The 15,076-nt window shown below is 21.3% G+C and overlaps 2 protein-coding genes across 2 annotated transcripts; one reads left to right on the top strand and one right to left on the bottom strand.

Moving 5' to 3' along the window:
* The first annotated feature begins 1,178 nt into the window (after positions 1 to 1,178).
* Positions 1,179 to 3,252, top strand: LOC105365834 (uncharacterized). The gene is made up of 6 exons (XM_011504092.1): positions 1,179 to 1,199; positions 1,283 to 1,465; positions 1,674 to 1,778; positions 1,842 to 2,107; positions 2,249 to 2,482; positions 3,025 to 3,252. The coding sequence occupies exons 1-6, from the start codon at positions 1,179 to 1,181 to the stop codon at positions 3,206 to 3,208; spliced, it is 993 nt and encodes a 330-aa protein (XP_011502394.1). The 3' UTR covers positions 3,209 to 3,252.
* A 1,997-nt stretch (positions 3,253 to 5,249) lies between these two features.
* On the bottom strand, positions 5,250 to 11,126 carry hwt (SH2 domain-containing adapter heavyweight; the record flags this gene model as incomplete). Its single annotated transcript, XM_011504091.1, has 6 exons — positions 5,250 to 5,518; positions 5,612 to 5,731; positions 6,857 to 7,034; positions 8,229 to 8,306; positions 9,101 to 10,688; positions 10,947 to 11,126. Coding segments are annotated over 6 exons (2,334 nt in total), but the record flags the coding sequence as incomplete, so codon positions are not given.
* Positions 11,127 to 15,076: the final 3,950 nt, after the last annotated feature.

Here is a 15,076-nt window from a genome sequence, read left to right as displayed (position 1 = left end):
TATTATAATATGCTACCTGAAAAATTCTTGTTTAAAGTGTATTTTTGATACAGTAATTTTATTTTACAGTAATTTTTTTTTCATGATAATAGATGTAGAAAATATACCAATACACGTGGCTATTATTTATTAATAAAATTACGACATATTAGTTTTAAAAAACTTAATACAAAAATAATACTTTTAATAATTTAGAATGTTAAAAATAGAAGTTAGTATTAAAAATATATTGATCATTATAAATTCTTATTAAAATGGCCGTTCGTGATTATTATAACATAAATAATTATAAAAAATTATTCTATGTAAAAATGAACTAAAAAATTAAATCTGAATTATTTAGGTATTATGATAAAATTTGATCGTTTTCATTCCATTTCGTTTATTATGCTTTTTTTTTATAGATTTTGAGGAAAAATGAAAATTAAAAACTAAAACAAATAATCCATTTAATTTCTTTGATTTAAATCTCTTTTGTGAAATAACTTTCAAAAAGTAACTAATAAATAATTTATTACTTAAATTAAATCTTAATAATTATATATAATATTGATAATAATGCACTGAATTTTATAATTGAATACCCAATTTTTTATTTTGAAACTCATCTGAAAATAATTTGGTTTTGATAATGCTTATATTTCCTTATAATTTAGATAATATATTTTAATGTATGCTCGTACTTTATAAAAAATAGATTTTTTTTAAACTGTTAATAAAGTTTCACTTCTAATGTATATATTATTATAATAATTTTTTATAAATAACACACTTTAGCTTATATTAATAATTAAATATCAATATTTGTTTTTAATAAATAGTATTTAATCTTTTTTTATACATTGTTTCTTTTTCTATATATTTAGATACAATTGATTATAAAAAATTACAAAATGAAATAATGTCGATTTCAACTACTTTAAATCACATAAATGAAGAAATTTGCAATTTACGAAAAAAAATTTATAAAATCCATTCAGGACAAAGTATGCATAAAAATAAAAATTATTATTAAATACGTTTGCATTTGTGAAATATATAACCAATCACAAATTAATCATTTAATTATTTACAAAAAAGTAATTAAGTTTTTAAATCAATAGGAATGAATAATAAAACTGGAAAATATAATTCAAAGAAATGCAATGTATCATTTAATAACACAGATGAAAAAAAAAATGTCATCAAACAAGAACAAAGTAATCTGAAACCATCTGGTTGCACTGAGACAATTTCTTTTCTAGAAAAAAATTTAATAAATACTATTAATTCTGTTGAAAAGCGTTTACAAATCATCGAAGAATATGTTCAAGGATCATTAAAAAATATGAATGATATATCGCAAAATAAAAACGAAGTGGATTTTAACAAATACGTATACGCTATTCAGTTAGATTTCGAAAGTATAAAGAAAGATCTATTGGAATTAAAACATAATAAAATCGTAAAAGAAAAGCAAAATGAGGTAAGTAATTTGCATAAACTTATATTTTTTAGTTTATTGAAGAATAAAATATAACAAATTTATATTATTATTAATGTATCATTAGGCTTGCTTTTAAGAAAATATATTTTATTCTTATTATTTATAAAAACAGCTTATATTTATCATAATATAATTCAAACAATAATCAACTAAATTTCTAATTGATAAATATATTTCTGATTCGTAGGTGATTGAAGAAAAACTTGACTTGTTAAAAATAATTAAAGCTAATAAAGAAGAAGTTGAAGAAGCTCTTGCGGATAAACCAGATACATACGCTTTAAATAAAAAGGTTTAGAAATAAACATTTTAATCATAACTAACCTAATTTCAATGATATTCTAAACATACTTAGGTATCCCATAGTCAATTTAATGCTGTTTGTGATGATTTTGTACGAACATTAAATGAAGCTATCACAAAATTAAGTCAACAAGAATCACTTTGTCAACAATCTATCTGTGAACTACGTTGTGAATTTGAAGGTAAACTTGATGAACTTGAAATTCCAACATTGAAAGATTTCATCAAAAATGAATTGCAAGCCTTAAAAAACCAAATCCGTCTTCTTTCTGATATAAAACAAGAACAGGAAGCTGCTGGAGCTAAAAAATTTCTTAGGTAATTACAAAGAATTACATATTTATTAATTACAATTCATAAACAGTCGACTATTCTAAAAATTTATTTGAAATAACATTTTTTTTAATATATAATTATAAGTATATGATTAATTTACTAAAATAATTATTTTTCCATTAGGAATCTTCGTTGTATATCATGCGATAAGAATGCTTTTATGGAAACTAATCTAAAGATTATTACTAATGCTCGACCATTTCCATGTAAACCCAGTATTAAACCTTATTTAACTTTTAAGATGGATCATATTAGAGATAAAAAAATACGACAAAGAAAAAAATGCATTAATTTGGAAAAAGTTATGAGTGCCAATTCGGAAAAATATAAATATGGACTTATTGAAATTATGCCAAAGTAGGTTTATACTTATTACTAATTTAAAATTTTTTTATCTTTTATAGAATATGTACTAAAATGTGCATAATTAGAATATATCTAATCATTCGTTCTCAAAATATATCTAAATTTTATTATTCAAATGTAATAAAAATAATAAGAGTTTTTATATACTTTTTTATGTGTACAACAGTATATTTAACAAATAAATGATTACAGAATTACGAGGTATATTTCATGTATGTATGTCTACGTAAATATATTTTTGAAAGCAATTTTACCTAAGGTTTTCAATTTTAAAGTACAAAATAAAATAATGGTAGTATTTATATTTATAGAATAATAGTTACTATAAATGAAGATTATTCAGTTCTGATACAATCTTATATTTTTATTTTTTTTCATGATTATATATTACTTATATTGGAAATTTTCTGTATATATTTATATTTTACAATTTTCAGATATTTTAACTAGTAATTATTTATAAAATAAAAATTATAAAATATAGTAAAATATATTTAAGTGATAAGAATAATTTGACTTGATTTTTTTTCCAGAAATTATTTTTGTAATCGATATAGTGGCGGAAATCATACGATCGTAAGCCCTCAACGGAGGGTAACATTACAAAAAGCTACGAAATACTTTGGTATGTGCTCAGATGTAAATGTACAAACAATAGAGGGTGTTGTTGAAGGCACTGATGGCCGAATTTATAGAGGTAGATGGTTTATTGAATAAAAATATACTACACTTGCAAGCTATTTAGTTGATTAATACTATCGGAAATTGAAGATAAACAATAAGATTCAATATCAAAATCTAAATTATAGTTAATCAAGCAAATAGAAAACATTTATTGTATATAAAATATTTGTTGATTTTGCATTTTCAAATATCATTTATATTCCGTAATTAGTAGTTAATATTATAAAAACAGATAATGGAACCAATTTTATAATATCAATATAAAATAAATAAATCCTAAAAATATATTGATTCATATTAAATATTAAATTAATTTAATGATACATATTACATAATCATAAGATAATTCATTGGAAACAATGAAAATTTATTTAACTAAATTATATTTATTGATGTACACTTAAGATATTAAGTAATATTAAATGAAATCGATTGAAATTTTTTAAAATTATTATAAATAATTTAAACACAATTATTAATAATTGGATATTAGTATTTATTTGTAATTAACTAATTTTATTCATAAATCTTGTTATTGCACAATATTTGAATCATAATTTCTATAAGATTTATTCATAATTTTTTAAATATATAATTGTAATTAAATTTATTAGAACATACAGATATGTGTATGCTGATGTGTATTATAAATTTATATTTTTTTCTATTTATGTTATTATTGTATCTTGTATATAGTTGTATCTTAAAAGAATAGCTTATATGATAAATATTTTTTGTATTACCACTATATTTTTGTACACTCTTAGTGGTACGTTAATAAATGTCACAATTGCTTATATACTAGTTTTTATAAATACAGTACAAAACGAAACCTAATGTATGCTATAGTGAATGCAAATATTAAATTTCATTCACATTTAAATATTTGTTTTTATTTCTACTTATTTATTTTTAATACTGTCTTTTTGTCAATTGTGTGTACATACAATATTCCTGGTTAATAGAACAGTAACTTAACCTACTAAGAGAAGTCAAAAGAACAATACTGTTGCAAGTGCTTATTATGCTATATATGTTATTATTAACTAAATATGTTATTTGTGTTTACATTACATTGAATATACACAATAGAAGTTTTATAATTTACTTTGCTTTTCTTATGAATACATTACAATTTCATAAATAAGATAAAAAAATTTTTTTTACATATATTATATACATTAAGCATTCAATAAATATGTTATAAATATATTTATAGTTATAATAAAAATAATTAATTAGAATAACAGATTTGTAATGGAACTATATTTTAAGTTTGTAATAAATATCACAAAAATATCTATTAATTGCTTTTTAGGAATTTTTAAAATTATTTAATTACTTAATTATGTTTAAATTAATTTAAACTTATTTCATCAATAAAATTATCAACTCTGAAGTAAATTAATAAAAATCATTTAATAGTTAAGGCTTTTTCTAACAAATATTCATACTGATGAATTATAGAATCAATCCACTAATAATACAAACATTTGAACAAAATTCTAGTATTAAGATTCAATGAATAATAATTAAATATTTCTTAGATTTTACTTAGAAATTGAAAGATATATTTGGCATAGTTTTTTAAATTATACAGTTAAATTATAAAAGTTTAATTCATTTTATTGAATTCATAAATATATGCTTAAAGATTTCTTAAATTGTAAAACATATTATAACCCGACCTATTTCCCTAACACAAACATTATGCTACTCTTATTTAAGTTCAAAGAAATGATACGTAAAACAAAATGATTTTAAAAACATGAATTTATTCATCAAAGGATATCATAACATTTTTTGAAAATATATTTAAATATAATTTGTTTAAAAACTACAATTTTTTCTAAAATTTGTAACTTTTATATTTTATTTTATATTTACCTGTTATATAAAATGAATTTAGTAATATAACCATAATTTGCATTAAGTATAATACAGAAGTTTATCTAATTTTTTATTTCTCTAATTTATGTTTCTTGAGAATTTTGAAAAAACCATTAATGTCTTATACAGTTAATTTTACCAAGATGCACATGTAAATTTTCTTTACTTGCAATTAAAATCTTATTTGCCTATTTTATATGAAATTTTTTTCACTTTTTTAAAAATCTTAGGTGATGTATTTAATATACAGTGCAATAGATGCGCTACAATAATTGCACTATGACAGGATGCAAAAGACACATATGTTCAGCACCACGAATAGGTAGCTGATTTATCGTAAAATGTCGTACCATTTTGGGTATGTTGTCAAATGGTTTACTGAACTGTCCAAGTATAAACGCATTAGTTTCTTTGTTTTTTTGAATGCGCATATGCATAAACCCCCTGGCGCTTCTGTATTTTTAAATAAACAATTAAAATGCTTATTAAAATTGTATGATAGCAATTAGGAAGCTTTGAATGAAACAATGTAACAATGTAACTTACTTTAAAGATAATGAATAATCTTGTTTAGTCGATTCACTGTTTCGTACTAAATAACTCCCTTCTTGCAATAGTCGTAAAACAGCCTCTGCTTCAATTCGCGTAATGGAACCATGATACCAACTGTAAAGCAAGGAATTTAAAAGTAACTAAAGTAATTAAAAAAATTTGTTTTATCAAGCATAACAATTATTTAAGATGTCTAAATAATATATTATAATTTTTGGTAATGGTAATCTGAAATTTTTTATAACCTAGTTATATAAAGTAAAAGTATTTATAAATTGTTTAATGTAAGATAGGTATATACATAACATTTAGAGTTCAAATTATATTTTTAGATATGAAAATATTAAAATAATTCCCTTATTGAGATAATACAATGATACAATTAATCAATAAATTACATATAAATAAAATTTTAAAATGCGTGTTCAAACATTTCAATTGTATTTTATAAAATGATGTAGTTGCAAATTAAAATTTTAAAATTAGTATTCCACTTTATTGGGATGTATTGAATTAAGATAAAAAAAATTATCAATGGCTTCTAAATAATAACTAAATAGAATAAGTAACTGAAACCCTATTTATAATTTAAATATTGAACATTAATTTATAACTTATATAGACTAGATTATTTAAGTAAACCAAATATACTTTAATATTAATACTATAGTGTGTATCAAGCAATTCAACAAATCTATTTATAATAGTTTTCAATCAATAATTTTATCATAGTGCACTTCCTTCATATAATCTTTAAATATGAATTATTTTTAATTTTAGTTTATTAATAACTGATTTATTTAGTATTTAATCATTACATTGTATACTACTCTTAAAACGAATGATTGATCTCTATGTTTTTTGTTTTAATCCTTTATTTTATTTTAATGTTCGTAATTTCTTCAATGAAATTTTTTTATGTATCGTTTAATTAATCTTATCTTATGTATATTTATTTAATCAGTATTTGAAAACTAAAAATAAAATTTTTAATTTAATATTCAATTTAAAGATAGTTTTAGAACAATTAAACTATAGCATAATCTATAGTTGGCGATAAATAAAAAATAAGGTAATTTTTTAAATTAATTTAAATCGGTTCTAGATTATTTTTATAAAATTATATTAAAAATTAAAATTTTTTTTTGTTCAAAATGTGGTGAAAATAAATTAAATTAAAGATGTAATATTAGTAACACTTTCGAAAGATCAAAAAGAAGAAAAATTATAAATACAAACCCCTGTCTTTCTAATGGCAGCTCAACATCAATAAAATCAGGAGATCCTTGAGTAGTACATTGTTTGGGTGATAATACTAAATTAAGGCCTCTAGATTTTTTCAATGTCAATTGTTCACAAGTATCTCCGACATTGGTAAAATGGATAAGTGATTCATTTTCAATTCCATTTCTCTCATCTAAAATAACAATTGAGCACATTATTAATAATTTTCATTAAAATTATAAAGTAAACTATTAAAAAGTGCTTGTGGCCTATTTATATTTTTCTTATAATAAATTTAAATTATTTTGAACAAGATATAATTCTAACAGTCATTTCATATAACCAATTTATTATTGGTTTAAATAAAATATTTAAAATTTCAAAAAAATTAAAAATTGAAGATTTAAGACTGAAATAATTATGATTTCAATTTGTTATATATATATATATATACATTTATATACTTAATATGCATTTGTTTGCTAAGTGAAAATGTAAGCAATTTAATTTTTAGTTATTTTCTTTTCAGTTTGTAGACGCCCAAATATTATGAAAAGGCGTGGGTATAGAAAGAAATATTTCATAAATTTATATTTAAAAATTTTTTTTTAAATATATTATTGTACTCATAGCAGTTAAAAACAAAATATACTATAGTTTATAATTAATTTAGCATTTGTAAATTTTTTATACTTTACAAATCTTTTTAATAATTTCCGATTTGCATAAAAAGAAGCTAGATAAATATTAAGTTATAAAACGGGCAATTAGAAATCTATATTGCAGGCATATAATATAGTACTCATTGATGTACTCGTCCATAATATTACTGCATGCATGATAGGACAACTTTGAATGTAATGATTGAATTGCTTGTAACAATAACTATTAAAATGAAGAATAAGAACTGTTAAAATTATTTCCAATCACATTTCAGAGATAATCAGGCATAATTATACAAGTAATTTGAAACTTTCACGCTTATTAACATATTTAATTATTAATAAGTTTTATATTTCAATTTATTTGAACCATAATTCGTTGGAAAATATTTTTTATTTTATTTTAAAGTATTAACAATAATCAAAATAATATAATTTTGTCATATCTCAATAATTTTTTTTTAATTAAATGACTTGTTTAACAATTCTCAGGTGATATATTACCCAAACTTCACGTAATTTAATAAAAAATGGAACATATTCTTAAATTATTAAGCTCTTTTTTAATTGAACAATAATATATAAAAAAATACGTAGTATAGCTCTACATCATTAATAGTTAAATAAAATTATATTCTACATAATATCAATATATATTTTGATAACCAGATTTTTATAAAAACAGAAAAATGTATATTTTTTAAGATAAAATAAGTTATCCATACCTATAAAATTATAAAATGGAAACTGATGATAAATAGCTGATATGGGAATAATTTTACAATAGTTATTAAAAATTATATTTCAATAATTCATAAAGAATGTAAGGAATACCCTTAAAAATTTGTATTATCATGGAAAGTCTTGAAATGCAATCTTTAAATCCATTTCGGTGTATTGACGTAATGCAAATACTGTACATAGAATATAGAAATTATTGTGCATGATAGATTTGAAATCTTTAGTTAGTCATAAAAATACTGTTGCATATATTCATGAAATATGATGTACGTATCTAGCTAGCTGATTATACTAATTTAAATATTTATTTATATAGATTTTTTTCATATTTTATTATTCATTCCTTTATTTATTTTTTAATTTTTTCAAATTCAATCTCAAAATTTTGAATTTTTATAACTTTATGAATATCATTAATACATCTTGAATATGAATATATTTTAATCCTTACTTCTTAAAATCTTTGTACATTATATTTTTAAAAACAATATACAAATAAGTTTAGAATATTATTTATGCCGAAGTAAAAAATTGAAATAATCTTATGTTCAAAACGAATAACAAATTTCTTAAATTTTCATTTATTTAAAATATTAGAACTTATTAATTTTTATATTGAAGTCTCTCAATTATTTCGAATTGTTTTTTAAATTATACAAAGGCTATTTTCTTTTCTATTTTTATATTATCAAAGAAATTTCTATTAAAATAAAACTATTAAATATCTGATATACTGATTTATGTTTAAATGTTTTATGAAAACAAAATAATAACAATGAGTGCTTAAAAGTGTGTTTAGTTTTTTAAAATATCGAATCATTTTTTTATAAAATATACCATAAGCAGCTAAACTTACCAAAAATAGATGCTTCTATGTTTCGGAAAGAAATATTTGATGTCTGTGGTACAGTAGATTCTGTATTTTGCATACATTTTAGTCGTCTTTTCAACTTGGGCATGTCAAAAGGTAGATTCGTAAAATCAACGTTAGTTACACTACCCGAAGTAGTAATATCTTGTTGCATTAATAGCTTTGGTCTGCATAATTTTGGCATGTCAAATGGTAAATTTGAAAGCTGTTGTTCATTCTTTAATAGCTGATTTGTAACATTAAAATATTGCTCTTCTTGTGATTTTACTGCTGTAGATGATATTTTAAGTAGATGGAAATCAAATGTCTTATTACATGTTATTTCTGCACGTGACTCTATTGATATACCACTATCCGAGCCTTGTATTTTTTGATCACTTGACAATGATGATTGTAGTACGAAATCAATAAGATTTTTATTCTGTGATATTCGTCTTTTCTTTAAAGACAATGATGTATCCATAGATGTAATAGGATGTTTTATTGAAGTGCCATTATATATAATTTGATTACTTTCAGCAAATTGAAATTCTTCCGGTAATGTTTTCTGTAGACTATTAAGATTATCAGAAATTTCACTTGCAGGTGTTCGTAATGATGTGTCTTGGATAGATGACCGTACTTCTAGTTTAGTTGCATAGGGGCATAAGAAATTTGAAGAACTCAATTGCTGATGATTATGATACGGACATAAATAACTTCTAATAGTATCACTGTCAGAACTATGGGAACTGAAGCTTATGCTATGTCCACTTTCATTACTACTTATGGAGCGATTATCTTCGCTATTACTACTACGCAATGATTCCATACTACCGCAACTACTACTTGTTATACTTTCGGTACTTGAATAGCCAAGATTACGACGACTTGCATCTAATTTGAATTCAAGCAACGTGGTTTCTAAATTGCGACACATTTGGTTTTCAGTAACGATTTCAGCTTTGTGAGGCCTATCTTTGAATTCCTTAATAGATTTGCTTTCGCACACAATACTTCGAGGTTGAACTCGTTGAATTAATACGTTCTCTATGGGCTTGTCTTTAAATTCAAGAATAAATTCTTTACTATTATGAAACGAATTTTTAGGTCGATTTTTTGATTCATAAATATTGTTTTCACTTATACGGTGTGAATAATCGGGAGCTTGTGGAATGGAATCGACGAAAACATTCATATCTTTTGAACGCGACTGTACCAATTGATGCTGATTATTTAAATTAGAGATTTTGTGTATTTTAAGTAAAAACTGTTCACGTTTGTGCATACTGTAAAATTTAGTAGATATAGGTGCAGGAGAAGCAGATGAAGTATATTCTCTATTCAATAAACTTTTTTCTTTAAATAAATTTATTTTGAGAGATTTAATATCCTGTGTGAGTTTCGAAATATTATCAGCTTCCTGTTCTTGCTTATCTGATTGATTCGAAATTCCAGTTTTTCTATGAAAAATAAATTTACATCGATGGTCTTTAAATACTTGAGATGTTATTTGCTGTAAATTTTTTGTTGTCCGTTTTGATGATTCAATCGATGAATTTGTTCGACAAAAAGAAGACGAATTATCTCTTAACTGAAATTGTGTATTACATTATTATACATAAAATACTATATATTGCGTCAAACTACAAATTTGCTAATAAATGATTAATAAAATAAACATTACATAAATGTAATCTCTATTTATTGTAAGTTAAAATAATAACATTAAAATACGCTGAATTTCATATTCTATAAGCGATATAAATAATTAAATTTAATAGACAAAAATTAATAATTAAAACTTCATATAATTTATATATTTTTTATAAATGTAGCAAAATATACTTACGTGAGAAATTAAAAGAGGATGATTTGTAACACGATCTAGATCATCTATATCATCGTTTGATCTATTAATTTTACAATCAAATGCTGTTTCATAAATATGTCGTTGACGAGCCATCTTTCTATCTTGTTTATAGTTTTTTTCCAATTTTGTTTTGTCGTTAAAATCTTCAAGTAGTATAAATTAAATCTTCACTCTTCATAAACATCTCAATGTTTGTATCTGTTATAACATAGATAATGTATAACTAAAATATAGGCGAATATATAATTTCGTAATTAATTAAAATACAAATTTATTCAATATTAATATTAATCGAATAATTAATATATTAACAGCTAAAATTTCATATTTTACTAAAAAATATTTACATAATCATATTTTTTCAGAAATATTGTTATTAAATTTCTAGTATAATTAATAATAATTTTACCTTACATTCATAACATAATTTTATATAATATAATGATTATTTCTCTATAAATCATAAATACTTATAAGCTTGAAATGAGAAAAAATGAATAATCGTTTAGTTTATATTTAATTTATAATTGTCGCAATAATCAGTTAATAGCTTTATTTGAAGCACATACAAATTGTGAGAAAAATTGCATTGTAACTTAAATACCAATTCAATTGCTTATATATATGATTAAAGCAGGTGATAAGTTTATTTAATAATATTTTCCTTTTATCTAGAATTCCTTATACTCGTAATATTTTCATTGACTGTAGTATTTAAAGATTTATCGGAATATTATTTTGCTATTGGTAAATAAAATGGACTTATTGGGTTCTTAAAGATTGTTAAAATCAGTTAGCGATTTTGTTTCATAAAATATTGTAGAATGACGTTTATAATATTAGTAGTTTTTAATAATTTATTCATACTATGAATAAATATTGAACATTTAAATGCTTAATTTCATAAATTATGAACTATCTATAAGTTATAATAGTATTATGGTAAGTGATGAATAGCATGACAGAAATTTAATGCGTTTTTATGTCATTTTTCTATCAATTAAGGACATAAATTAATTACTTAGATTTCAGATGAATGAAGATATCACGGCTTACGTTATCATACGTATTATAATTGATAAATTATTTTGTATTTTTGTCATAGTTTTATTTTTTAATCGAATAAAATAGTTCATTAGCTTTTACTAATTATGATTTTATTCGAAATTTACTTACAAATTCAATTACTGTTTTTGATATTATTAAAAAAACAAAAATTTAGTTTATAATTTATTTAAATAATTAAATATGGAATTTAATTAATTTTATTAATTATTAGCAAATTATTTACATTCATGTATAAGCTTTATAAAATTATATTTCATTATAAAATATTAAAGAAAACAATTACCTTACTTTGTGCCTCAGCATTTTTATTAGACAAAGAAATACATATGAATGCTCTTTATGTACTATTTATTAATCGACTGGTAGCTCAAATTCAAAAAAGATCTTATGCCGAAATATCTGAAATAAAAATGCTAAATAAAACTAGATTTTATACGGAAAAAACTTGTATTAGATTTAAATAAAATGAGTTTTTTAAAGACCCAAAGAAATTGGTTTATATGACCTTTCAAATTAATACTTGTTATTCAGATAACTTGTTTTAATATCAATTATAATCATTTTTAATTAGTACAAGATATTCTGTATTAAAATAATATTAAGATATAGAAATTAAATTTTTTATTAATCTACTATCAAACTGTTAAATAAAAATAGATTGTATTAAAAGTATTTTATTACACGATGTTTTACTTACCAAAAATCTTAATTTATATTTCATTATTTTTAAATATGTTACGTTTTCGAGTGATCTTCAATTCAATTGAATAATGTAAGTATTTGGATAATAAAGTATGTGGTTAAAGTAAAATAAGGAAAATTACGTTTATAATTGAAAATAACAAGCCAGCAGTTCTTATCAATTTTTATAATTCTAGGTGCAGACGAGTACTTTGTTTTACCTATGTTAAGTAAAAAAAATATTTCTTTATTTGTACTCTAGAATATTAAACAAAATATTTATGTATATAAATATATCGTACATTGCACCTGATAAAAAATAGACATTTAATACATCTACTTCTACTGATTACAAGAAATTTCACCTAATAACTTTAAGTAGTCTCTGAACATTTAAGCTTAGTTTGATTAATATTATAATTGTATTTGATGTAAAAATTATCTTTGTTAATGAGACTAGTTTATTTATAAGATCTTTAAAGTGCACACTAAATAAACAAAAATTAATAATCACTATAAACAAATAAATTTATTAATGTAAAAACTACCATATAATTTTTCTTCTTATACAACATTTTTAAAAAACTAGTAAAGTAACAGTTTGAAATTTGGTCGATATTTATTATACGGAAAAATTGTATTAATTATTAAACAAAACATTACTTATATACCTAACATATGTACCTATTATAGAACAATGATAAGAAAAAACTTATAGGAATTTGAATAAAATTTTTTTAATGAATCAAAATACTTCCTCAATTTTTAATTTATATTCATCAATATACTTTAATGTGACTTACGGCAATCTTTACCTTTGTCTTGTATTTGAGCATTTTAATAATACACTAGAGTATCTAACACAAGTTTTGTTAATCTCAACTACCATATTTTTCACAACTTTAAAGAAAGAAACAGATTTCTGACATCGTTTAATCAAATATTAATATATACAAAAATAATTTAAAACTTTTAAGTATGATGTATAAATATTTTAATATTTTTAAATTCAAACATTATATAAATTCTTAAATTTGATACACAATAAATTTTAAAAACATGAAGATTTTACATAAAGTATTACATTCAATATTTGATAGTATATTAACTATATATATTACTTTAAATTATCAATTCAATTTTTTAAAAGTACTTTTCTAACATGTATTAAAATTTTAATAATGCAATTACTAGTTAATCGATAAAATTAAATATGTTACACATTTTTATAACAAATTTTGTAGGTTTAAATGACATTTATATTTCATTTTTTTTTATTTTAGATGTATTTGTAGAATATTAAAATTATTAATTTCCTTTTATATTTCACTGCTGTTTATATATCCATAATATTTGTAAATAAAAATAAAACTTAAGAGATTTTTGTTTTTCCTTATTATAATAATCCTACGTATATGTAGGATAAAAATTCTGTTACAATGAGCATATTTATAACAGTATATACTATAACTGAAACTGTGAGAATTAATCTTGTGTTGAATAATACGATAGTTCTATTATATAAATCGTATATTAAAATAATACGAGGCTCATAATAAATATTAATGTATTAGTTTATTAGTGTTCTAATCTAACATTCTACAAAACTTTAAATTTAAAGGTAAAATAAAATTAAACCGATTAAGAAATATAAAACTTTTGATAAGAATTAAAAATACTGTTTATGATATAATTTTTTAATGCAAAAATCATGTCTTGTAAAATTTATTGTTTATTTTTCAAAGATCACTAAGAAAATAATTTAAGAAAAAATTATAATTTATATGCTTTGTTTGGAAACTCCATATATATATAATCGAATGTACAAAGGTAAGTAAATAACAATATGGTAGACTATAATAGAATGGTACAAAAATTTGCAAACTATATTATTTATTTAAAAAAAAAAACTGTTCAATGTTCCATTGATTAGGCATAAATTTTGTTTTGTCATAAAAACATTAGTTCAAAATACTAATTCAAAATGGCTGCAAAATATGAAATCGAATGCTTTTATGATTTATGTAGATGAGTTTGAATGCAGATAGAATGTAATGAAAATAAAATTAAAACAAATAGTTTTGAATTTAAAAATATTTATTGTAATCACTGATAAAAATAAATATGTTCATAAATGAATGTATATACTTATAATCAATACATATGAAATTAGTAATAAGTTATTTCAAATCGTAAAAATGTGATAGATATTCAAATTGTACTTTAGTTGTTTATTTATTCACTAGACGCTAAAATATTAACTATACTTTCAAACTGTGTCATAAAAGAAAACACAATGTATAAAACACACTTCTATATAGCCACATTCTCTATTGAATTAATAACTATTAAATTATAAT

This window comes from Ceratosolen solmsi, unplaced genomic scaffold (assembly GCF_000503995.2).
Source record: "Ceratosolen solmsi marchali unplaced genomic scaffold, CerSol_1.0 scaffold26, whole genome shotgun sequence".
NCBI lineage: Eukaryota > Metazoa > Arthropoda > Insecta > Hymenoptera > Agaonidae > Ceratosolen > Ceratosolen solmsi.
This window is presented reverse-complemented; position numbering and strand designations above follow the sequence as displayed.

Bases quoted from the DNA above. Each gene is read 5' to 3' on its own strand.
- LOC105365834 (XM_011504092.1), top strand. From the start codon at position 1,179: ATGTCATCAAACAAGAACAAA. The intron at 1,779-1,841 runs GTTTAGAAATAA...AAACATACTTAG, and splicing joins CATACGCTTTAAATAAAAAG to GTATCCCATAGTCAATTTAA. The intron at 2,108-2,248 runs GTAATTACAAAG...TTTTTCCATTAG, and splicing joins GGAGCTAAAAAATTTCTTAG to GAATCTTCGTTGTATATCAT.